The sequence below is a fragment of the Aquarana catesbeiana genome, linkage group LG07 (assembly GCF_042186555.1).
Source record: "Aquarana catesbeiana isolate 2022-GZ linkage group LG07, ASM4218655v1, whole genome shotgun sequence".
In the NCBI taxonomy this organism is placed as follows: Eukaryota; Metazoa; Chordata; class Amphibia; order Anura; family Ranidae; genus Aquarana; species Aquarana catesbeiana.
The window spans coordinates 102,451,961-102,478,000 of record NC_133330.1 but is presented as its reverse complement, the minus strand read 5'-3'; the positions used below and the strand labels follow the sequence as shown (position 1 = coordinate 102,478,000).

The window sequence follows — 26,040 nt, the reverse complement described above, 5'->3', positions numbered from 1 at the left end:
ACCCACAGCAAGGTGCCAGGCCAGCCAGCAGCCACCCACAGCAAGGTGCCAGCCAGCACCATCCAACCCACCCACACCAAGGTGCCAGCCAGCAGCCACCCACCCACAGCAAGGTGCCAGCAGCCACCCACAGCAAGGTGCCAGGCCAGCCAGCAGCCACCCACCCACAGCAAGGTGCCAGCCACGCCAGCAGCTACCCACCCACAGCAAGGTGCCAGCCAGGCCAGCCAGCAGCTACCCACCCAGAGCAAGGTGTCAGTAAGGCCAGCAACCACCCACCTACTCACAGCAAGGTGCCAGCCAGCAGCTACCCACAGCACGGTGCCAGCCAGCAGCCACCCACCACAAGGTGCCAGCCAGCAGCCACCCACAGCAAGATACCAGCCAGTAGGCACCCACCCACAGCAAGGTGCCAGCCAGGCCAGCCACCACCCACAGCAAGGTGCCAGCCAGGCCAGCCAGCAACCACCCACAGAAAGGTGCCAGCCAGCAGTCACCCACCCACAGAAAGGTGCCAGCCAGCAGCCACCCACAGCAAGGTGCCAGCCAGCAGCCACCCACAGCAAGGTGCCAGCCAGCAGCCACCCACAGCAAGGTGCCAGCCAGCAGCCACCCACAGCAAGGTGCCAGCCAGCAGCCACCCACAGCAAGGTGCCAGCCAGCAGCCACCCACAGCAAGGTGCCAGCCAGTAGTCACCCACCCACAGCAAGGTGCCAGCCAGCAGCCACCACCCACAGCAAGGTGCCAGCCAGCAGCCACCACCCACAGCAAGGTGCCAGCCAGGCCAGCCAGCAGCCACCCACAACAAGGTGCCAGCTAGCAGCCACCCACAACACGAGGCCAGCCAGCAGCCACCCACAGCAGACTGCCAGCCAGCAAGCCACCCACAGCAGGGGTGCTTGTAAGACCGCTGCGCAAATACGGTGTGACAGAAAGTATTGCAACGACCACCATTTTATTCTCTAGGGTGTTAGAAAAAAAAAAAAAAAAAAAAAAAAAAATATATATATATATATATATATATATATATATATATATATATATATATATACACACATACACATATATATATATATATATATATATATATATATATATATATATATATACACATATATATACACCGTATTTATCGGCGTATAAGATGGGGAAAATCGTGGGTGCGTGTTATACGCCGATCCCCACTGTCTGTGAGGAAAAAAAAAAAAAAAAGAGCGAGCACCGCCGAAAAAGACCGAGCCGAGTGCTTGGCTCCACTCGCAGTCACGCCGCCCCGCCTCCCTGCTGTTTCAGAGAGGATGAGAGGAGCGAGTGCTGCCGAAAAAGACCGAGCCGAGTGTACTGTGTACTCGGCTCGGCGTCCTGCCCAGCTCCTATGATGGACGTAACACAGGTCCAATGGCGGGACTGCGAGCGGAGCAGTACACTCGGCTCCGTCTTTCGGCAGCGCTCGCTCCACTCATCCTCTCTGAAACAGCAGGGAGGCAGGGCGGCGTGACAACGAGTACACCGGCTATCTCAGCGGCAAATTTAAACATTAAATGTTGCAAACAGCACACGACACTGGGCAAGTCTGCAAATGGACACTGTTAATTCTGCAATGATGGACAAGGCTGCAGATGAACACTGATGAGGCTGCATTGATGGGCATTCAAATTTAAGTTTTTTCCCTTAAACTTCCCTCCTAAAAGTTTTTTTCCTTAAAATGCCCTCCTAAACTTGGGGTGTGTGTGCGTTATATGCCAGCACGTGTTATACGCCGATAAATACGAGATATATATATATATATATATATAAAATATGTTTGGGGGGGTCTAAGTAATTTTCTAGCAAAAAAACTTTTTAACTTGTAAACACCAAATCTCAGAAAGAGGCTCGGGCTGAAGTGGTTAAAAATCAGTAGCACCTTTCTATTATACTGGCCATGTGATTTCAAAAAAAATATGGGTGGGGGTCAGGTCTTTTACTAACTCTGAAAGCTGTAAGTGAAAAATTAAAACCTCCACGTTTAGAGAAATTTTTGTGTATGTCCGATTTTCACCATTTCTCAAAAAGGAGCAATTTATAATTTTCAAATATTTGTTATTAACTCAATAAAGGTTTAGATTTTATATTTAGATGGAATTTAGCAGGAATTTTCTAAACTTTGCTGTGTTTGTATCTGCTAATAATGATTTTAGTGCATTTTTAGCAAAAATATTTATTTGGTAAACATTTGCGCAAATATCATGGGGCCTTAAAAATCAACAGCACCTTCTTTTTATTCTACTGGTCCCATGCTTTCAGAAGATGTACAGTTTGGGGGGTCCTTTACAAACTCTGAAAGCTGTAAGTGAAAAATGAAAACCTCCAGATTTTTAGAGAAATTTGGATATTCACATTTAGCGTATGTTAGATTTTCACCATTTTGCAATAAGGCGCAACTTAAAATCTAAAAATATTTCTTATTTATTAACTCCATGCAGGTTAGCTTTTATATTTAGTAGGAATTTTGTAAAATGTGCTGCATTTTTACCTGCTAATAACGATATTAGTGTAATTTTTGTGAAAATATTGTTTTGATAAACATGTGCACAAATAGCATTGTGCCCTAAAAATCAAAAACACCTTATTTTTATTCTACTGGTTATGTACTTTCAGAAAATAAGGTTTAGGGGGGATTTTACAAACTCTGAAAGCTGTAAGGGAAAAATAAAAAAGCAATGAAAAAATTGCAAAAATGGTCTTGGCCAGCTGAGTTTAAAAGTGGAGCAAAGAGCCCGGCAGCGAAAGGGTTAAAGACTAACAACAATCTATTTCTTAAACCTTAAAAAAAAAATTGTCTTATCTATAAAATCTCTTTCTACAGGACACAGGATAGTATTCTGAAACATTGGATTATACTGCTACCTTATGGAGACATGGACAATGGCAAAGCAATGCTGTAAGGAAAGCACAGTATGGACCCTATAGTTCTTTGCATGTCTTATTTTAACAAGGATTGGAGTGAATCATAAAAACAAAGTGGAGGGACTTATATGCCGACAAACTGATCTAGAGGAGTGCATTTTGACCAGGAAACGGGGCAACTTTGCAAGTAGGGAAAGACAAAGGAATAGGATGGTTTAAAAAAAAAAAAAAGTTGAGATCAAAGTTGAGATCCCATTGAATTACTGGGGAATGAACAGAATGAGGAATAAAAATGACCCACATGAAGAACTCCCCATCTACCCGGGAACCTTTCATGCCAATGGCAAGAAGGATTTCCCTGACTCTAGAGCTGCATTCACAAACATCCAAGACAGAGCTAGTCTGGTCTCTGGCAACAGGCTAATACAGCAATCCAGAGAATGGGTCTTTTGGTCCCACGCAGACAGAATGTTGAGCTGCAGTCTAGAATGAAATTAGGCAAACTGGACTGCTCCAAAAGAGGCTGCCTTCAAGCCGAAGACCCTATAGCAAAAAGGAAAGGTCAGTTGAGTCATTAACTGAGGGGTCAGAACGTGGGAGTGGAGGGTCTAACATTTTACCTATGGAAGAGTAAACCCTGGACAGGGTGTTATTCATAAGAAGGCCAAGTTACTCCAAGTTATGTGTTTGTTCCACTCTGATCTTCTAGAGGTCCAGGATCATTTGGACACCTCTGTACATTTTGAACAGTCTGTTGGACGTTGACCAATAGAGTCTGTGTCAACTGTTTCTTCAGTAAGAGGTCATCCAAGTATCCTAAAATAACTACCTTGAAGCGAAGCAGATCAAGCAAAGGGTCTGGCATCTTTGTGAATACCTGGGGTGCAGTGGATGGTTTAAAGGGAAGGGCAACCAACTGAAAGAGCTGTGTGCCCTTAGCAGAGATCAGAAAGCACTGATGTGTTGGAAAGATGAGGACATATAAGCGGTGACTCTTGACGTCCTCAGAGGAGGAAAAGGACGAGGAAATGGAGGAAAGTAATGCATGACTTCATGGATTCCATATTGAAGTTTTGTGCGCAAAGAATAAAAGCTTAGAAACTTTAGATCCAGTATGAATGCCTCCTATGGCCTTGGGTGCAGTAAACTGGTTTGAGTACAATATTTACAGAGGAAATGCTGCGCTATCTGGATGTTAGCATGAGTGCCTTGATGCAATGACACTAAATAAAAAATGTGTTGATGCGCAAAGTCTTTTTACCATAGAGCGTGTGATCACAGCATCACAAACCTTATAATCCACATGTGTGTTGGAATGTATAAAGTGCCTCAGTGCTGGTAAAATAAATATATAAAGTGTTTTTGTGCAAACTCCAAAGAATTCATACAAAATAAAATCAAAAACTTCATGTATCAAATATAAAGATCCAAATACATGCAAAAAACTATATATATTTAAAGTGATCCAGTAATCAAAAGTGCTGAGTGCACACACAATAAGTGTCGACATTTTATATAAATAGTAACATTATTAAATATTGAAGTCCATTCCAAAATTATTCACAGCTTGTACTAGTGATGAAAATTGTGTTCTCGTGTTCACTCGAGTGCTCCCCCCTTATGTGTGTGCGCTCACCTTAGACCATGTGACCTCACAATTAAGTTCAGTCAAATCATGCTTGTGAACCACCCCTGGGTTCAGTGTCAGTAATGGAGTCCTGGGCTGCTCAGTCCTGCTACTTCCACACTCATGCAAAACGTAAAAGGACTTGATAGTGTGATACCGTTTTGTAAAATAATTTTATTAATAAACCATAACTCCTCCGACAGGGTACTCACATTTGCTGGTGTACCACACAGTGCACCACTCTATAGAAATCCAAACAAAATGCCAAAAAGTCAAAATAGTGTTTCTCTTCGTTCTGAGACAGATCAGCTGTCTCCTGCTCTGTCCTGTCCCCTGCCCAACATGTGTCGATACAGGAATAAATCATATCTTCCTCAGGTGGATTGTGTTTGTGGTTTGAGTACAAATCAAAACCTTCAAAAAACACAGCTATTACCCCCTAACCATGCCACCAAGGCAGTGTGGAGGTCCGCTAGTCTTTGCAGAGCGATGGAAGATGGAATAACATGAATTTGAGTGGAGGTAGAGATACAACTTCTAACTAGTAGTCATTGGATTCCACACACGTGACCCAGTCAACCGAGATGTCCTGGGACCAGGTGGTCACAAAGGTTAGCAAAGATCTCCCCATTTTGAGAGCTGAAGGTGTCCCATTACTGCAAGGAAGATTTGTTTGTGGGTATGGCGCCCAAACACTTACAGTTGAACAAAGTCCCAGATTTGGTCTGAAGGGAACAAAAAGGAACCTTTCCTAGAAGTAAGGAGTTTCCCAGCCTGAGGACTAGCCCTCTCTTGTTGCGGCAAAAGGGTGCTCTTTCACCTGGTGATGTTCTTAATAAAAGGAATCTAGGGATGGGCTGAAGTGGTCCGCCCCATCTAAGGGCATGTGTATTAAAGAGATTTTGCAATGTGGTGCCCCAGCCCAACCTTTGAGTCAAAGGGTCCGTTACATGTGAACCAAAAGTACACCCTTGATATTAGGTGTACAATATCTGCTAGCCCATCTATGCAGTAAGGCAGGGCTACAGGCGGAAGCTCCAGTAGTTGGAAGACTGAAGGACCCATTAACATGTATCCAGGATTCCTAGACATATTCTTGAACCAGACACCTAAGGTCATTTACAAAAAGAAGGTTGTAAGACAGGCCCAAGAGGGAGAATATGGGCTTGGAAAGGGCTTTTAGTAAACACCTTACAACACTGGTTGCAGAAGTGACGGGGGGGGGGTCTGATGATTAACAGGATCCTCTCCCCCATTCAGAGGTCATGTTACAGGCAGTAATAGAAGCTCAAAGAACTTTTCTCAATGGAGGAGGAGCAACATCGTTGGGAGCTTTTTTCACAAAAGCCCAGGCGGCAGCCAGTTCAGTCACAGGAAGAGCACGGGGCTTCCCTGCAATGAAGATTTCTTTAGGATCCAGCTGCCTGCATGACATGGGACATTCTTTGATACAGGTAATTTATGTAAGTTAAGTTAAGCTAAACTTCAGTTTGAAATCACTACTCCAGTACAAGTATGAAAGTGAGAAAAAACAGACCTATAGTCATTTTTTCAACTTTCCATCTATTAAATCTTCTGCCCTTGTTGTTTTAACTTTGATTAGTAAAACATTTTTTTTCTGCCAGTAAATACTTTATACAGCCCACTTCCTGTTTCTTGTCTGGTAAAAAGCCTAGGCTTGGGTTCTGTTCAGGACAATGAAGTAACTATCATGACTTATTACGCCCCGAATGACAATCCGGACCCATTTCTGTCTCATGTCTGCTCCTTGTTGCAGGTCCACCAGAAAGGCACCCTCCTGTTGGCGGGCGATTCTAATGTGACACTCAATCCTGCCCTTGATAAGTACCCGGCGGATCATAAAGCTCCCTCTCTTGCTTCAAAAAAAGTTTTTCTAGCCCTACAAAATCTTGATTTAGTGGACATATGGCGAGTGATCGATTTCTAGAGTGGGAGTGATGAGGGTGGGAATAGTGGGTAGGGACTACACCCACTATTCCCACCCTCATCACTCCCACTCTAGAAATCGATCACTCGTTTGTGTTACGGAAACATCTCCCTTTAACCACTTAAGGACCGCCTCACGCCGATGTACGTCGGCAAGGCGGCACGGGCAGGCAAAATCACGTACATGTACGTGATTTGCCTTCAGATCGGACCCCCCCCGCCGCCCGAGGCGGTCCTGTTTGGTCCCCCGGCGATCGGAGATGAGTGGGAGGCCATCCGTTCGTGGCCCCCCCCTCGCGATCGCCGCCGGCCAATCAGATCACTTCCTTTGCTGCTGTATGCTAAACAGCAGCAAAGGAAATGATGTCATCTCTCCTCGGCTCAGTATTCCGTTGCAGCGCCGAGGAGAGAAGACATCAATGTGAGTGCACCAACACTACACAACACAGTAGAACATGCCAGGCATACAAAACACCCCGATCCCCCCCCCGATCGCCCCCCGATCCCCCCCCCCCTCCCTGTCACAAACTGACACCAGCAGTTTTTTGTTTTTTTTTTCTGATTACTGCATTGGTGTCAGTTTGTGACAGTTACAGTGTTGGGACAGTGAATATTAGCCCCCTTTAGGTCTAGGATACCCCCCTAACCCCCCCTAATAAAGTTTTAACCCCTTGATCACCCCCTGTCACCAGTGTTGCTAAGCGATCATTTTTCTGATCGCTGTATTAGTGTCGCTGGTGACGCTAGTTAGTGAGGTAAATATTTAGGTTCGCCGTCAGCGTTTTATAGCGACAGGGACCCCCATATACTATCTAATAAATGTTTTAACCCCTTGATTGCCCCCTAGTTAACCCTTTCACCACTGATCACCGTATAACCGTTACGGGTGACGCTGGTTAGTTCGTTTATTTTTTATAGTGTCAGGGAACCCGCCGTTTATTACCGAATAAAGGTTTAGCCCCCCGATCGCCCGGCGGTGATATGCGTCGCCCCAGGCAGCGTCAGATTAGCGCCAGTACCGCTAACACCCACGCACGCAGCATGCGCCTCCCTTAGTGGTATAGTATCTGAACGGATCAATATCTGATCCGATCAGATCTATACTAGCGTCCCCAGCAGTTTAGGGTTCCCAAAAACGCAGTGTTAGCGGGATCAGCCCAGATACCTGCTAGCACCTGCGTTTTGCCCCTCCGCCCGGCCCAGCCCAGCCCACCCAAGTGCAGTATCGATCGATCACTGTCACTTACAAAACACTAAACGCATAACTGCAGCGTTCGCAGAGTCAGGCCTGATCCCTGCGATCGCTAACAGTTTTTTTTGTAGCGTTTTGGTGAACTGGCAAGCACCAGCGGCCTAGTACACCCCGGTCGTAGTCAAACCAGCACTGCAGTAACACTTGGTGACGTGGCGAGTCCCATAAGTGCAGTTCAAGCTGGTGAGGTGGCAAGCACAAGTAGTGTCCCGCTGCCACCAAGAAGACAAACACAGGCCCGTCGTGCCCATAGTGCCCTTCCTGCTGCATTCGCCAATCCTAATTGGGAACCCACCACTTCTGCAGCGCCCGTACTTCCCCCATTCACATCCCCAACCAAATGCAGTCGGCTGCATGAGAGGCATTTTCTTTATGTCCTCCCGAGTACCCCTACCCAACGAACCCCCCCAAAAAAGATGTCGTGTCTGCAGCAAGCGCGGATATAGGCGTGACATCCGCTATCATTGTCCCTCCTGTCCTGACAATCCTGGTCTTTGCATTGGTGAATGTTTTGAACGCTACCATTCACTAGTTGAGTATTAGCGTAGGGTACAGCATTCCACAGACTAGGCACACTTTCACAGGGTCTCCCAAGATGCCATCGCATTTTGAGAGACCCGAACCTGGAACCGGTTACCGTTATAAAAGTTAGTTACAAAAAAAGTGTAAAAAAAATATATATATATAAAATAAAAAAAAAATTGTTGTCGTTTTATTGTTCTCTCTCTCTATTCTCTCTCTCTATTGTTCTGCTCTTTTTTACTGTATTCTATTCTGCAATGTTTTATTGTTATTATGTTTTATCATGTTTGTTTTTCAGGTATGTAATTATTTATACTTTACCGTTTACTGTGCTTTATTGTTAACCATTTATTTGTCTTCAGGTACGCCATTCACGACTTTGAGTGGTTATACCAGAATGATGCCTGCAGGTTTAGGTATCATCTTGGTATCATTCTTTTCAGCCAGCGGTCGGCTTTCATGTAAAAGCAATCCTAGCGGCTAATTAGCCTCTAGACTGCCTTTACAAGCCGTGGGAGGGAATGCCCCCCCCCACCGTCTTCCGTGTTTTTCTCTGGCTCTCCTGTCTCAACAGGGAACCTGAGAATGCAGCCGGTGATTCAGCCAGCTGACCATAGAGCTGATCAGAGACCAGAGTGGCTCCAAACATCTCTATGGCCTAAGAAACCGGAAGCTACGAGCATTTTATGACTTAGATTTCGCCGGATGTAAATAGCGCCATTGGGAAATTGGGGAAGCATTTTATCACACCGATCTTGGTGTGGTCAGATGCTTTGAGGGCAGAGGAGAGATCTAGGGTCTAATAGACCCCAATTTTTTCAAAAAAGAGTACCTGTCACTACCTATTGCTATCATAGGGGATATTTACATTCCCCGAGATAACAATAAAAATGATAAAAAAAAAAAAAAAATGAAAGGAACAGTTTAAAAATAAGATAAAAAAGCAAAAAAATAATAAAGAAAAAAAAAAAAAAAAAAAAAAAGCACCCCTGTCGCCCCCTGCTCTTGCGCTAAGGCGAACGCAAGCGGCAGTCTGTCGTCAAACGTAAACAGCAATTGCACCATGCATGTGAGGTATCACCGCGAAGGTCAGATCGAGGGCAGTAATTTTAGCAGTAGACCTCCTCTGTAAATCTAAAGTGGTAACCTGTAAAGGCTTTTAAAGGCTTTTAAAAATGTATTTATTTTGTTGCCACTGCACGTTTGTGCGCAATTGTAAAGCATGTCATGTTTGGTATCCATGTACTCGGCCTAAGATCATCTTTTTTATTTCATGAAACATTTGGGCAATATAGTGTGTTTTAGTGCATTAAAATTTAAAAAAGTGTGTTTTTTCCCCAAAAAATGCGTTTGAAAAATCGCTGCGCAAATACTGTGCGAAAAAAAAAAATGAAACACCCACCATTTTAATCTGTAGGGCATTTGCTTTAAAAAAATATATATTGTTTGGGGGTTCAAAGTTATTTTCTTGCAAAAAAAAATAACTTTTTCATGTAAACAATAAGTGTCAGAAAGGGCTTTGTCTTCAAGTGGTTAGAAGAGTGGGTGATGTGTGACATACGCTTCTAAATGTTGTGCATAAAATGCCAGGACAGTTCAAAACCCCCCCAAATGACCCCATTTTGGAAAGTAGACACCCCAAGCTATTTGCTGAGAGGCATGTCGAGTCCATGGAATATTTTATATTGCGACACAAGTTGCGGGAAAGAGACAAATTTTTTTTTTTTTTTTTTTTGCACAAAGTTGTCACTAAATGATATATTGCTCAAACATGCCATGGGAATATGTGAAATTACACCCCAAAATACATTCTGCTGCTTCTCCTGAGTACGGGGATACCACATGTGTGAGACTTTTTGGGAGCCTAGCCGCGTACGGGACCCCGAAAACCAAGCACCGCCTTCAGGCTTTCTAAGGGCGTGAATTTTTGATTTCACTCTTCACGGCCTATCACAGTTTCGGAGGCCATGGAAAGCCCAGGTGGCACAAAACCCCCCCAAATGACCCCATTTTGGAAAGTAGACACCCAAAGCTATTTGCTGAGAGGTATAGTGAGTATTTTGCAGACCTCACTTTTTGTCACAAAGTTTTGAAATTTGAAAAAAGAAAAAAAAAAAAAATGTTTTTTCTTGTCTTTCTTCATTTTCAAAAACAAATGAGAGCTGCAAAATACTCACCATGCCTCTCAGCAAATAGCTTGGGGTGTCTACTTTCCAAAATGGGGTCATTGGGGGGGTTTTGTGCCACCTGGGCATTCCATGGCCTCCGAAACGGTGATAGGCAGAGTAAAATCAAAAATTCACGCCCTTAGAAATCCTGAAGGCGGTGATTGGTTTTCGGGGCCCCGTACGCGGCTAGGCTCCCAAAAAGTCCCCCACATGTGGTATCCCCATACTCAGGAGAAGCAGCTAAATGTATTTTGGGGTGCAATTCCACATATGCCCATGGCCTGTGTGAGCAATATATCATTTAGTGACAACTTTGTGCAAAAAAAAAAAAAAAAAAAGTGTCACATTCCCGCAACTTGTGTCAAAATATAAAATATTCCATGGACTCAATATGCCTCTCAGCAAATAGCTTGGGGTGTCTACTTTCCAAAATAGGGTCATTTGGGGGGGGGGGGGTTGTGCCACCTGGGCATTTTATGGCCTCCGAAACTGTGATAGGCAGTGAAGAGTGAAATCAAAAATTTACACCCTTAGAAATCCTGAAGGCGGTGATTGGTTTTCGGGGTCCCGTACGCGCCTAGGCTCCCAAAAAGTCCCACACATGTGGTATCCCCGTACTCAGGAGAAGCAGCTGAATGTATTTTGGGGTGCAATTCCACATAGGCCCATGGCCTGTGTGAGCAATATATCATTTAGTGACAACTTTTTGTAAATATTTTTTTTTTTTTTTGTCATTATTCAATCACTTGGGACAAAAAAAATAAATATTCAATGGGTTCAACATGCCTATCAGCAATTTCCTTGGGGTGTCTACTTTCCAAAATGGGGTCATTTGTGGGGGTTTTGTACTGCCCTGCCATTTTAGCACCTCAAGAAATGACATAGGCAGTCATAAACTAAAAGCTGTGTAAATTCCAGAAAATGTACCCTAGTTTGTAGACGCTATAACTTTTGCGCAAACCAATAAATATACGCTTATTGACATTTTTTTTACCAAAGACATGTGGCCGAATACATTTTGGCCTAAATGTATGACTAAAATTGAGTTTATTGGATTTTTTTTTTATAACAAAAAGTAGAAAATATCATTTTTTTTTCAAAATTTTCGGTCTTTTTCCGTTTGTAGCGCAAAAAATAAAAACTGCAGAGGTGATCAAATACCATCAAAAGAAAGCTCTATTTGTGGGAAGAAAAGGACGCAAATTTCGTTTGGGTACAGCATTGCATGATCGCGCAATTAAAAGTTAAAGCGACGCAGTGCCAAATTGGAAAAAGACCTCTGGTCCTTAGGCAGCATAATGGTCCGGGGCTCAAGTGGTTAATAGAATCGGTCTCGATTTTAGCAGTTCCTTGGTCAGATCACGATCCTGTTCTAACCGTTTGTCGCTCCCTACTTAGCAAACCACAACATGCTCCATGGGTGATGAATGATTCTCTTTTATCCTTCAAACCGATCCTCAATGAAATCCAAGAAGCTTCTGCGGAATACTTTAGACTCAATGCAGGTTCTGTCTCGTCCCCAATAACACTATGGGAGGCTTATAAAGCTGTCCTCCGGGGTCGCGTTATTAGAATAGCGTCTCAAGGCAAAAGAGAAAGGATTCAGGCCCGACGCAAGTTAGAGCAGAACTTGGAGGACCGCTCGGCGGCCTTTAAGTTAACCCCCATCCCTGCTAATCGCAGATCTTTAGACAAAGCCCGTACAGACTTGGATCTATGTCTAACAGACGAAGCGGACCGATCCTTACGTTGGGCCCGCCAGAAATGGTATGCTAAGGCAAACAAACCCAATGCTCAGTTGGCCAATAGGCTACGCACTTTTACCCCGAAATTTACCCCTATAACCTTGCGCACCCGCCATAATATCCTCACGGGAAACCCCCAGAAGGTCTTGGAAGAATTCTGCCATCACCTTACCAAACTTTACTCCCCCCCAAATCACTCTTCAATGCAGGGCCTGAATGCTTTCTTAAAAGAATTATCTTTACCTTCCCTATCCGAATCCCATATCTCCCTAATGGCTGAGGTTCTCCAATGCATTAAGGAACTGAAAGTGGGCAAAAGACCAGGCCCAGACGGTTTCACCGCTCTGTATTACCGAAAATTTGCAGAGGTTCTGGCCCCACACCTAGCGGCTATGTATAACTCGGTCAAAGGAGGTCACACATTTACACCAGATTTGCTGACAGCCAATATAGTGATGATCCCTAAGCCAGATAAGGACCATTCCTCCTGTGCAAATTTTCGGCCAATCTCTTTAATTAATATTGACATGAAGATATTGACGAAAATTCTGGCCAACCGCCTGAATTCCTTCCTACCGTGCCTGATAAAAAAGGATCAGGTGGGATTCGTCCCCCGTAGGCAGGCAGGAGATGCTATTAGACGACTCCTCCAAATCCAACATATAGCTCATGAAAGGTCCCTGGAGACAATGTTTCTTTCTTTAGATGCCAATAAGGCCTTTGATACCTTATCCTGGCCCTATTTGACACAGGTTCTCACTCACTACGGTTTCGGCACCTCCTTTTTGAGTTGGGTCTCAGCCATATATCACTCCCCGCAGGCTAAAGTGCGTTACTATGGATATGAATCGCCCACTTTCCCTATTAAGAGGGGAACACGTCAGGGATGCCCGCTCTCCCCACTTTTATTTATACTAGCTCTTGAACCCCTGGCAGAGGCCATACGCTCCCACCCAGATATATCAGGAGTAGAAGTAGCAGGCACTGCGCACAAATTGTCACTGTTTGCGGATAACATTTTATTAACCATTACTAAACCCAGAATCTCCCTCCCCAATTTATTCTCTCTCGCCTCATTCTCAGGCCTTTCAGTTAACCCAGCAAAATCTAAAGCAATGTCTATCAACCTCCGGGCCCTGGAACTAGAATCCATACAAATCGGCATTCTCATTCCAGTGGTTAACCTCACTACCCTATTTGGGTATTAAACTTACGCCGAGGTACTCGGGATTATACCAAGCCAATTTTCCTCTGCTTTTCCGAAAGCTGGAGGCTATGCTTGCCTCTTGGTCCACACTCCCGATTTCTTGGTTCGGCAGAATAGCGACAGTACGCATGACGTACCTCCCTAAACTGCTCTATTATTTTAGAGTTCTACCAGTCCATGTGCCCCCTCATATCATTCGAATACATCAACGTAAAATTATGCAGTTTATATGGGGCCCCAAGAAACCCAGGATCAAGAGACAGGTACTTTACGCGCGCAGAATCAATGGTGGCCTATCAGTTCCTAATCTGCAAGCATATTATACGGCTGCGGGTATCGCCCCAATATCTCACCTTCATGAGAAACAACAAATGCCACTGTGGGCCACCATGGATTTAGTCGACGCACAACACCTCTAGCTTCACTTCCTTGGCTTCCTAAAGCACATCGCCCCGCTACCATAGGTCCCTGTCTGACTCACTCCCTTAAACTGTGGGATGCGGTTAAGTACTCAGCGGGCCTAATTTCTCCTCATCTCCCATTACTTCGTCTCCTCCATTGCCCTTTATTTCAACCAGGTTGTGATAATCCATTGCAGTTTAAATGGTGGTCTGATAACGGCTTCACAGATGTCCATTCGCTATTCACCCCAACCAAGATCATCCCTTTCGCGGCTTTACGTTCCTCACACGATATCCCCCTTAAGGAACATTACAGTTACCTGCAAATTAGGCATTTTCTCCAACAGCTTAAAAAAATCCCATTCGGCCCCCTTTACTATGACCCCATTTGAAAGCCTTTGTAGATCTCGCCCCCAATCCTCGGGTCTTATTTCCCTCATATATAGTGCTATAATTAATTCCAAGACACCACCATTGAGATCCTATCATCTTCAATGGGAGGCGGAACTTGGAAAACAATTAGACCCGGAAGATTGGCAAGGTATGACTATTATGCTATCCAAATGTTCCAAGAATGTTCTCTTTTTGGAGAACGCTTCCAAAGTCTTCTAAAGATGGTACTATACCCTGGCTAGATTAGCAAGCTTCATCTCATCTTATTCCCCCCTCTGTTTTTGCGGGTGCTCACAGGAGGGCACGATGGCACATATCATGGTGAACGAGAAGCTTATGACCATATTATTGGACACGCACGATAAATTCCTCAGGATATGGCAACCCTGGGTGACCCATAATCGTCCTTCGAGATTTGACCTAACGCTTCTTTCCCTATAATGAGCCTCCGTCCCCCCCACCCCAGGGTCCTCCCCCCCCCTTTTTTTTTTTTCTCTTCTTCTCTCACCCACCTCTACCCCCACTCTCAATTCCTCTCTCCTTCTTCTTATCCAGGCCCTTGGGCTTAAGTCTACAGAGACTGGATATTTACGGTAATGAAAAGAAAGAAAAAAGAAAGGGAAAAGAGTTACTCCATACAATGATATGTTATCTTTTTTGAGGTTAATCAATTTAATCTGATATTTTTTCTGTTTTTTTCTTTTTTCATTATTAACCACTTGAGCCCCGGACCATTATGCTGCCTAAGGACCAGAGGTCTTTTTCCAATTTGGCACTGCGTCGCTTTAACTGCTAATTGCGCGGTCATGCAATGCTGTACCCAAACGAAATTTGCGTCCTTTTCTTCCCACAAATAGAGCTTTCTTTTGATGGTATTTGATCACCTATCTCGCCCCCAATCCTCGGGTATTTGATCACCTATCTCGCCCCCAATCCTCGGGTCTTATTTCCCTCATATATAGTGCTATAATTAATTCCAAGACACCACCATTGAGATCCTATCATCTTCAATGGGAGGCGGAACTTGGAAAACAATTAGACCCGGAAGATTGGCAAGGTATGACTATTATGCTATCCAAATGTTCCAAGAATGTTCTCTTTTTGGAGAACGCTTCCAAAGTCTTCTAAAGATGGTACTATACCCTGGCTAGATGGTATTTGATCACCTATCTGCAGTTTTTATTTTTTGCGCTATAAGCGGAAAAAGACCGAAAATTTTGAAAAAAAAATGATATTTTCTACTTTTTGTTATAAAAAAAAACCAATAAACTAAATTTTAGTCATACATTTAGGCCAAAATGTATTCGGCCACATGTCTTTGGTAAAAAAAATGTCAATAAGCATATATTTATTGGTTTGCGCAAAAGTTATAGCGTCTACAAACTAGGGTACATTTTCTGCAATTTACACAGCTTTTAGTTTATGACTGCCTATGTCATTTCTTGAGGTGCTAAAATGGCAGGGCAGTACAAAACCCCCCCAAATGACCCCATTTTGGAAAGTAGACACCCCAAGGAAATTGCTGAGAGGCATTTTGAACCCATTGAATATTTATTTTTTTTGTCCCAAGTGATTGAATGACAAAAAAAAAAAAAAATATTTACAAAAAGTTGTCACTAAATGATATATTGCTCACACAGGCCATGGGCCTATGTGGAATTGCACCCCAAAATACATTCAGCTGCTTCTCCTGAGTATGGGGATACCACATGTGTGGGACTTTTTGGGAGCTTAGCCGCGTACGGGCCCCGAAAACCAAGCACCGCCTTCAGGATTTCTAAGGGTGTAAATTTTTGATTTCACTCTTCACTGCCTATCACAGTTTCGGAGGCCATGGAATGCCCAGGTGGCACAAAACCCCCCCAAATGACCCCATTTTGGAAAGTAGAAACCCCAGCTATTTGCTGAGAGGCATATTGAGTCCATGGAATATTTTATATTTTGACACAAGTTGCGGGAAAGTGACACTTTTTTTTTTTTTTTTTTTTGCACAAAGTTGTCACTAAATGATATATTGCTCACACAGGCCATTGGCATATGTGGAATTGCACCCCAAAATACATTTAGCTGCTTCTCCTGAGTATGGGGATACCACATGTGTGGGACTTTTTGGGAGCCTAGCCGCGTACGGGGCCTCGAAAACCAAGCACCGCCTTCAGGATTTCTAAGGGTGAAAATTTTTGATTTCACTCTTCACTGCCTATCACAGTTTCGGAGGCCATGGAATGCCCAGGTGGCACAAAACCCCCCCAAATGACCCCATTTTGGAAAGTAGACACCCCAAGCTATTTGCTGAGAGGCATGGTGAGTATTTTGCAGCTCTCATTTGTTTTTGAAAATGAAGAAAGACAAGAAAAAACTTTTTTTTTTTTCTTTTTTCAATTTTCAAACCTTTGTGACAAAAAGTGAGGTCTGCAAAATACTCACTATACCTCTCAGCAAATAGCTTTGGGTGTCTACTTTCCAAAATGGGGTCATTTGGGGGGGTTTTGTGCCACCTGGGCTTTCCATGGCCTCCGAAACTGTGATAGGCAGTGAAGAGTGAAATCAAAAATTCACGCCCTTAGAAAGCCTGAAGGCGGTGCTTGGTTTTCGGGGTCCCGTACGCGGCTAGGCTCCCAAAAAGTCTCACACATGTGGTATCCCCGTACTCAGGAGAAGCAGCAGAATGTATTTTGGGGTGTAATTTCACATATTCCCATGGCATGTTTGAGCAATATATCATTTAGTGACAACTTTGTGCAAAAAAAAAAAAAAAAAAATTTGTCTCTTTCCCGCAACTTGTGTCGCAATGTAAAATATTCCATGGACTCGACATGCCTCTCAGCAAATAGCTTGGGGTGTCTACTTTCCAAAATGGGGTCATTTGGGGGGGTTTTGAACTGTCCTGGCATTTTATGCACAACATTTAGAAGCTTATGTCACACATCACCAACTCTTCTAACCACTTGAAGACAAAGCCCTTTCTGACACTCATTGTTTACATGAAAAAGTTATTTTTTTTTTTGCAAAAAAATTACTTTGAACCCCCAAACATTATATATTTTTTTAAAGCAAATGCCCTACAGATTAAAATGGTGGGTGTTTCATTTTTTTTTTTCACACAGTATTTGCGCAGCGATTTTTCAAACACATTTTTTGGGGAAAAAACACACTTTTTTAAATTTTAATGCACTAAAACACACTATATTGCCCAAATGTTTGATTAAATAAAAAAGATGATCTTAGGCCGAGTACATGGATACCAAACATGACATGCTTTAAAATTGCGCACAAACGTGCAGTGGCAACAAAATAAATACATTTTTAAAAGCCTTTACAGGTTACCACTTTAGATTTATAGAGGACCTACTGCAAAAATTACTGCCCTCGATCTGACCTTCGCGGCGATACCTCACATGCATGGTGCAATTGCTGTTTACGTTTGACGACAGACCGCCGCTTGCGTTCGCCTTAGCGCGAGAGCAGGGGGCGACAGGGGTGCTTTTTTTTTTTTTTTTCTTTATTATTTTTTTGCTTTTTTATCTTATTTTTAAACTGTTCCTTTCATTATTTTTTTTTTTTTTTAATCATTTTTATTGTTATCTCGGGGAATGTAAATATCCCCTATGATAGCAATAGGTAGTGACAGGTACTCTTTTTTGAAAAAATTGGGGTCTATTAGACCCTAGATCTCTCCTCTGCCCTCAAAGCATCTGATGACACCAAGATCGGTGTGATAAAATGCTTCCCCAATTTCCCAATGGCGCTATTTACATCCGGCGAAATCTAAGTCATAAAATGCTCGTAGCTTCCGGTTTCTTAGGCCATAGAGATGTTTGGAGCCACTCTGGTCTCTGATCAGCTCTATGGTCAGCTGGCTGAATCACCGGCTGCATTCTCAGGTTCCCTGTTGAGACAGGAGAGCCAGAGAAAAACACGGAAGACGGTGGGGGGGGGGCATTCCCTCCCACGGCTTGTAAAAGCAGTCTAAAGGCTAATTAGCCACTAGGATTGCTTTTACATGAAAGCCGACCGCTGGCTGAAAAGAATGATACCAAGATGATACCTAAACCTGCAGGCATCATTCTGGTATAACCATTCAAAGTCGTGAATGGCGTACCTGAAGACAAAAAAATGGTTAACAATAAAGCACAGTAAACGGTAAAGTATAAAAAATTGCATACCTGAAAAGCAAACATGATAAAACATAATAACAATAAAACATTGCAGAATAGAATACAGTAAAAAAGAGCAGAACAAGAGAGAGAGAATAGAGAGAGAGAGAACAATAAAACGACAACTATTTTTTTTTATTTTATATATATATATTTTTTTTTTTACACTTTTTTTGTAACTAACTTTTATAACGGTAACCGGTTCCAGGTTCGGGTCTCTCAAAATGCGATGGCATCTTGGGAGACCCTGTGAAAGTGTGCCTAGTCTGTGCAATGCTGTACCCTACGCTAATACTCAACTAATGAATGGTAGCGTTCAAAACATTCACCAATGCAAAGACCAGGATTGTCAGGACAGGAGGGACAATAATAGAGGGTGTCACGCCTATATTCGCGCTTGCTGCAGACACGACATCTTTTTTGGGGGTTCGTTGGGTAGGGGTACTCGGGAGGACATAAAGAAAATGCCTCTCATGCAGCCGACTGCATTTGGTTGGGGATGTGAATGGGGGAAGTACGGGCGCTGCAGAAGCGGTGGGTTCCCAATTAGGATTGACGAATGCAGCAGGAAGGGCACTATGGGCACGACGGGCCTGTGTTTGTCTTCTTGGTGGCAGCGGGACACTACTTGTGCTTGCCACCTCACCAGCTTGAACTGCACTTATGGGACTCGCCACGTCACCAAGTGTTACTGCAGTGCTGGTTTGACTACGACCGGGGTGTACTAGGCCGCTGGCGCTTGCCAGTTCAATAAAAAGCTACCAAAAAAACTGTTAGCGATCGCAGGGATCAGGCCTGACTCTGCGAATGCTGCAGTTATGCGTTAAGTGTTTTGTAAGTGACAGTGATCGATCGATACTGCACTTGGGTGGGCTGGGCTGGGCCGGGCGGAGGGGCAAAACGCAGGTGCTAGCAGGTATCTGGGCTGATCCCGCTAACACTGCGTTTTTGGGAACCCTAAACTGCTGGGGACGCTAGTATAGATCTGATCGGATCAGATATTGATCCGATCAGATACTATACCACTAAGGGAGCTGTACGGTGCGTGCGTGGGTGTTAGCGCTACTGGCGCTAACCTGACGCTGCCTGGGGCTGGTGCTTGCCAGTTCACCAAAATGCTACCAAAAAAACTGTTAGCGATCGCAGGGATCAGGCCTGACTCTGCGAACGCTGCAGTTATGCGTTTAGTGTTTTGTAAGTGACAGTGATCGATCGATACTGCACTTGGGCTGGGCCGGGCGGAGGGGCAAAACGCAGGTGCTAGCAGGTATCTGGGCTGATCCCGCTAACACTGTGTTTTTGGGAACCCTAAACTGCTGGGGACGCTAGTATAGATCTGATCGGATCAAATATTGATCCGATCAGATACTATACGACTAAGGGAGGCGTATGCTGCGTGCGTGGGTGTTAGCGGTACTGGCGCTAATCTGACGCTGCCTGGGGCGACGCATATCACCGCCGGGCGATCAGGGGGCTAAACCTTTATTCGGTAATAAACGGCGGGTGCCCTGACACTATAAAAAATAAACAAACTAACCAGCGTCACCCGTAACAGTTATACGGTGATCAGTGGTGAAAGGGTTAACTAGGGGGCCATCAAGGGGTTAAAACATTTATTCGGTAGTATATGGGGGTCCCTGTCGCTATAAAACGCTGACGGCGAACCTAAATATTTAGGTCCCTAACTAGCGTCACCAGCGACACTAATACAGCGATCAGAAAAATGATCGCTTAGCGACACTGGTGACAGGGGGTGATCAAGGGGTTAAAACTTTATTAGGGGGGGTTAGGGGGGTATCCTAGACCTACAGGGGGGTAATACTAACTGTCCCAACACTGTAACTGTCACAAACTGACACCAATGCAGTAATCAGAAAAACAAAAAAAAAAAAAACTGCTGGTGTCAGTTTGTGACGGGGGGGGGTGGTGATTGGGGGGGGATCGGGGTGTTTTGTGTGCCTGGCATGTTCTACTGTGTGTGTGTAGTGTTGTGCACTCACATACCTGTCTTCTCTCCTCGGGCCGGAACGGAAATTACCGAGCCGAGGAGAGATGACTTAATTTCCTTTGCTGCTGTTTAGCATACAGCAGCAAAGGAATGATGTGATTGGCCGGCGGCGATCGCGAGGGGGGGGCCACGAACGGATGGCCTCCCCCTCATCTCCGATCGCCGTGGGACAAAAGACGACCGCCTCGGGCACCGGGGGGGGGGGTCCGATCGGACCCCCCACCCGCGGAAGGCAAATCACGTATATGTATGTGATTTTGCCTGTCCGTGCCACCTTGCCGACGTAAATCGACGTGAGGCGGTCGTCAAGTGGTTAATGCAATGTTACGTATTACCATAACATCTCGCTAGACATACTTTAAATGTTCAAGAGTGTTTGCAAACACAATATTCTGTGTTTGCAGTTTACCGCTAGGCTAGTAAACACGAGATGAAGACTCTCCTTAGTATGTCGCTTGGCCTCGGCCTTGAGCTGCCTGAGACCAGGCTTTAAGCCTTGAGTGTCAGTTCTACTTGCCGGATACCGGCAGTTTTATACCTGTTAACTCTAGATGTATCCATCACTGTTTTGTACTATTCTGTTGATATATATCTTCAATAAAACTTTGTACAAAAAAAAAAAAGCCTAGGCTTATGACATCATGCACAGCTCTCTCTCTCTCTCGTGAGAGTTTGCCAGGGAGGGAGGATGAGTCATAAGAGGGCCAATGAGATCTGGAGGTGTGCCTCTGTGTGTCTTTGTAATGTAAATCCAGGAAGTGAGCAGGCAGCAGCTTCAGCTGCCCACAGTTAAAATGGTTGCAGCCAGACTCAGTGGAGGGAGATTTCTTCAGCATATTTGGCAAGTACAGAATCACAGTATATATAAAATAATATGCAAAGTGGTTGGAGGGAAGCTTCAGAATGGCAAAGATGTTGTTATGACAAATTATGTGAGCAGACTGCAGTTCCTCTTTAAAAAAAAAAAAATCCAATCTATTTGGGGGTCAATTACAGAATGTATTAAAAGTAAGAAGATCATTAAGACATCCAGGCAACCAGAAATTTCAAAGAGAGAGGTCAGCAATGTCAGCTGTAGCTAGTTTACTTTTACAAAATTCCTTTGAAAGTGATTTGCAACGCAAAGAAAAATCCTAATGATCAAATTTATGTCACTGGTGACCGATGAAATGGCAGTCCCTGTATAAAAGGTGATCTAAAATACTGGTAGCTGTAGTCTGGAAGTTTCAGGCTGACACTGGCAAATGGCAGCAGTGGCTCATTAAAAGCCGTAATTAATGAGGTTCATTGCCAGAAAATATAAACATACCAAGCTGAGATAGTCTGAAAAGCTCATCTTCATTTTCTGTGGTGTGATCTGCATTAAGCTGAGTGACCTGTAGTCCATCAACTGTGGATTTGCAAAGCAGTGCCCTGTTGGTACCTGATGGATAAAATATCAAGATTATTGGTATTTCAAGTCAGCTGATTTTTTAGGATAACAGTACATGATCACAAATAAAACACAAACTACTGTTAAGTAAACACACAAATAGTTTACATATTCACAATTTAAAGTCCAAAATCATTCACATTCTAGATATTGCAGTATATCCCGTACTAGAGAAATTATTCCTGTATACTTTGAATACGAATTACAACTGGACTTATGTGCAATACAATTTGACGTTTCACATGATCAGAGAATTACCTGTGATAAACAGTGTATTGATAGTGCTATAACATGAAAGATTACACATGAAAAGAAAAACTCACTAGACTATTTTAGAAATTGTTGGCAGAATATATGATATGGTTATCTTTAAAGTGCATCTGCAGTCAGGCTACTGTATCAAGTATATACATATTCTTAACAAGCAGAATATTAAAGTGGTTCTAAAGGCCCCCATTATATTTACCTGAGCCCCATCTCAATCAAACGATGTGTATGAGAGTAGTGGCTCCCCTTGGGTCTCTCTCTCTTCAATGGCTCACACAGCAGATGGAGCCAATGGCTCCTGCTGCTGTCAATCAGTTAGCCAATGAGGAAAAAGCAAGGTGTGGGGTCCAACCATGTTGTGTGTGAATGAACAATGTCCAAAGGACTGCGTCTCGGGGGCAAGCCTGCTTGAATGCCCCCATAGCAAGAGGCTTTCTATAGGGGGCACTTGGTGGGGGGAGGAGCCAGGGCCCAAAAGGAAGGGGACTGGGGCTGCTATGTGAAAAATCACTGCAGGTAAGTATAGCATGTTTGTTGTTAAAAAAAAAAAAATTGAAACCTCTAGAATCACTTTAACTTAAGTCCTACTGATCACTGAAGCATTGTGGAGGAATTCATCCCCAAATATCACAGCAGGATCATCAAGGTCCTTGTCTAAGCTAGCTAGCTCAAAATCCCCTTACTAGCAGCGATTCAGCAGCCTTTCCTGCCTCTTCATTGGTATTGTAAACACAAAGCAGTAGCTCTTCTTGGGGGAAATCAGGATGCAGCTGCAAGAAGGACTTGAATGATTTTATTGATTCTGCATTGATTTTGAGAATTCCTACATGGTGCCTGCAGCTACAGAGGTTAATGAGGGCTTGTTTTAAGGCTCTTTTATTGATTGTTAAACATAAATAAATACACTTGAAGAGTAACTTTACTTTTGTTGAGAAAAAAACAAAAAAACAGTCCCCCTGGATAATCAATGTACATTTCAAGGATTTTAACAAACTGTTAGATCAGGTCTTGTACAGGACTGATTCTGAATGGAAATAAATAATTCATTACAAGCAGCTGATACAATTTAGTATCCTGGAAGTGCATCTAAAACAAGTGCAGTGCTCTGAAAACTTTCTACCTCTGACACAGTAATATAATCATTACCACTTGCCTACTGGGCACTTTTACTCCCTTCCTGCCCAGGCCAATTTTTCAGCTTTCAGTGCTGTCCCACTTTGAATGACAAGTGTGCGGTCATGCAGCAGAGCTTTCTTTTGGTGGTATTTATAAGTGAACAAATAAAAAAATAAAATAAAAATAGAAGAAATAAAAATACTAATGAAAATAAAATAAAAATGAAAACAATATAAGGGAAAAAACAAATAAAAAAAAATGAATAGATATCATTAAAAATTGTCTATGTAGCAATTGGATATCTAGCTTTACATTTAATCCGTATGGTGTCATGGTATTTAAAATATAAAGCCAGTATGTTTCGTTACGAGAAACCTCCATTCTTAAGTTTTAATTTCTCCAGTGTTTATCCATTTTATCTATCGCGTAGAACTTCAAATTTCAGGGGTCTCTATTATGCTGCATGGTTATACACAGTATGGTATCTAAACCCTTTCGTTATATTACTGATGTGTTCCCCTACCCTAGTGGATAATTTCCTAGTCCTTTCTACGTATTGGAGTCCGCAACTGCACACCAACACATAGGTAGTATGGGTACTGTTACACGTGATCAGTTTTTTGGTGGTGGTGGCAGCATCATGCTTTGGCAAACACCGTAGGTGCATTATAAAAGGAAAGGATGAATACAGCGTATTGTGCCATTTCTCCCCTTTCCATGAAGGTAATTACAGGGTTTTGACAGTGCTAGCCATTGAACACATACCAAAAGTGTCTCTCACAGATAATGAGAGATTTATGTTAGTATGCAAAAGAGAAACCATGTGGATTTATAAATTCAATTCTCTTTTTCCTCATGGCTTGAACGAGGAGCTGGACACCCACACTGTCATGGAATGACATCTTGTCAATCTTCAGTCACTGTACAATTTGACTAAACTTGCACGCAGTCACCGTAGAAGTCACACACAAGATAAATCTTACAGACACTGAAAAAGAGGCTTTAAAATGTTTGAATGAAGACACCAATATCATAATTAGAAATGCGCATAAAGGGGGCTCGGTAGTAATTGATTCTACCACCTATAAAGAGGAAGCTGTATGTCAACTGTCTGATACGGTGACTTATTTCAAGCTTAGGGGTGACCCCACTATGTCTTTTAAACAGGAACTTGGTAACTAATTGGACAGAGCAGTGGCAATAGGCATTTTTTCACAAAAAGAATGATACATTCATTCCCAATATGCCTGCGTTTCATTTTTCTCCCAAAAGAGCATAAAGGGCTAAATCTATCAACAGGCAGACCTATAGTAGGTAGTATCGATTCTTTGAACGAAAGATTGGATCAGTGGATCGATCAACGGCTACAGCCACTAGTTGTTGAATCACCAGGTATTCTTAGGGATACCAAGCAGCTTTTGAATAAACTACAAAACTTTGTATGGAAGGAGGGATAAAAATAGCTCACATGTGATGTCACAGCAGCCTTTATTCATCCATTCATCACGCCTTAGGGCTACAAGCAGTTTCTTTCTTTTTGTCACGATCAGGTCGATTTTCCCTTGCTCTTCAGGAATTCATTTTCATGTGTCTTGAATATCTACTCACCCACAATTTTTTTATGTTTGACAGGGACTATTATCTCCAAACATGCGGTGCCTCTATGGGAGCCAAGTTTTCCCCATCCTTAGCCAACCTGTATATGGGATGGTGGGAGAGGTCTCGCATCTTTGGACATAATAGATACCATTTTTTTACTGTCGCTATATAGACGACTTATGCCCCGTACACACGGTCGGACTTTGTTCGGACATTCCGACAACAAAATCCTAGGATTTTTTCCGACGGATGTTGGCTCAAACTTGTCTTGCATACACACGGTCACACAAACTTGTCGGAAAATCCGATTGTTCTAAACGCGGTGACGTAAGACACGTACGTCGGGACTATAAACGGGGCAGTGGCCAATAGCTTTCATCTCTTTATTTATTCTGAGCATGCGTGGCACTTTGTCCGTCGGATTTGTGTACACACGATAGGAATTTCCGACAACGGATTTTGTTGTCGGAAAATTTTATAGCCTGCTCTCAAACTTTGTGTGTCGGAAAATCCGATGGAAAATGTGTGATGGAGCCTACACACGGTCGGAATTTCCGACAACAAGGTCCTATCACACATTTTCCGTCAGAAAATCCGACCGTGTGTACGGGGCATTACTCTTTGTGGTGTCAGGACATGAGATTGAATAAGCGAGTTGGCTTCACTATCTGAATAACAACAATTTGAATTTATGGTTCACCGGACAGTGCAGTCAAACGCAGATACATTTTTGGATGTTCTACTGACAAGTAGTGGAAATGAGATAGTTTCCAGTCTGTACAGGAAGCCCTCTGTGGGCAACACCCTGTTGAGGGCAGATTCTAGCCATCCAGGCCATACTATCAAAAGTTTACCTGTGGGCCAATTCCTTAGACTAAGACGTATATGCAGTAGGGATTCAGACTTTAGAAATGAGGCAATGGACATGGCATTGAGATTTAAATAAAGGGGTTATCCTACATTAGTCATTAGTAGAGCTTTTCACATTGCAGACAACACCCCACTAAACAATTTACTCATTGAAAAAGTTTCAAATGGTAGTTCAAATGGGTCGAGGCGTTCTTGTTTTTCCAGTGGTGTAAAGAGTTGTTCTTATTGTTTATTCATGAAGAGAGGCAAGGAGCTACTGTGTTAGTACAGGCAAATCTTTCAAAATGTAATCTCGTATTAACTGCAATACACGTTTTGTAGTTTATGTCATTACATGTACATCCCGTTCTATACAATATGTAGGCCGTACAACACGTAGATACCATCATAAAAGATAATTCCAGTCTGGCCTTTCAAGGTATAGAGAAGATCACCATGC

At 43.3% G+C, this 26,040-nt stretch overlaps 1 protein-coding gene across 2 annotated transcripts in view; it reads right to left on the bottom strand.

Moving 5' to 3' along the window:
• TAB1 (TGF-beta activated kinase 1 (MAP3K7) binding protein 1) overlaps positions 1-26,040 on the bottom strand; it is a 228,151-nt gene that overhangs the window by 101,897 nt on the left and 100,214 nt on the right. Inside the window, exon 6 of one of the 2 annotated variants that reach the window (XM_073592549.1) lies at positions 21,627-21,740. The exons of the other annotated variant lie outside the window; for it this stretch is intronic. Within the exon in view, the coding sequence (XP_073448650.1) occupies positions 21,627-21,740 (114 nt within the window). The remainder of the gene's footprint in view (positions 1-21,626; positions 21,741-26,040) is intronic. 2 annotated transcript variants of the gene reach the window in all.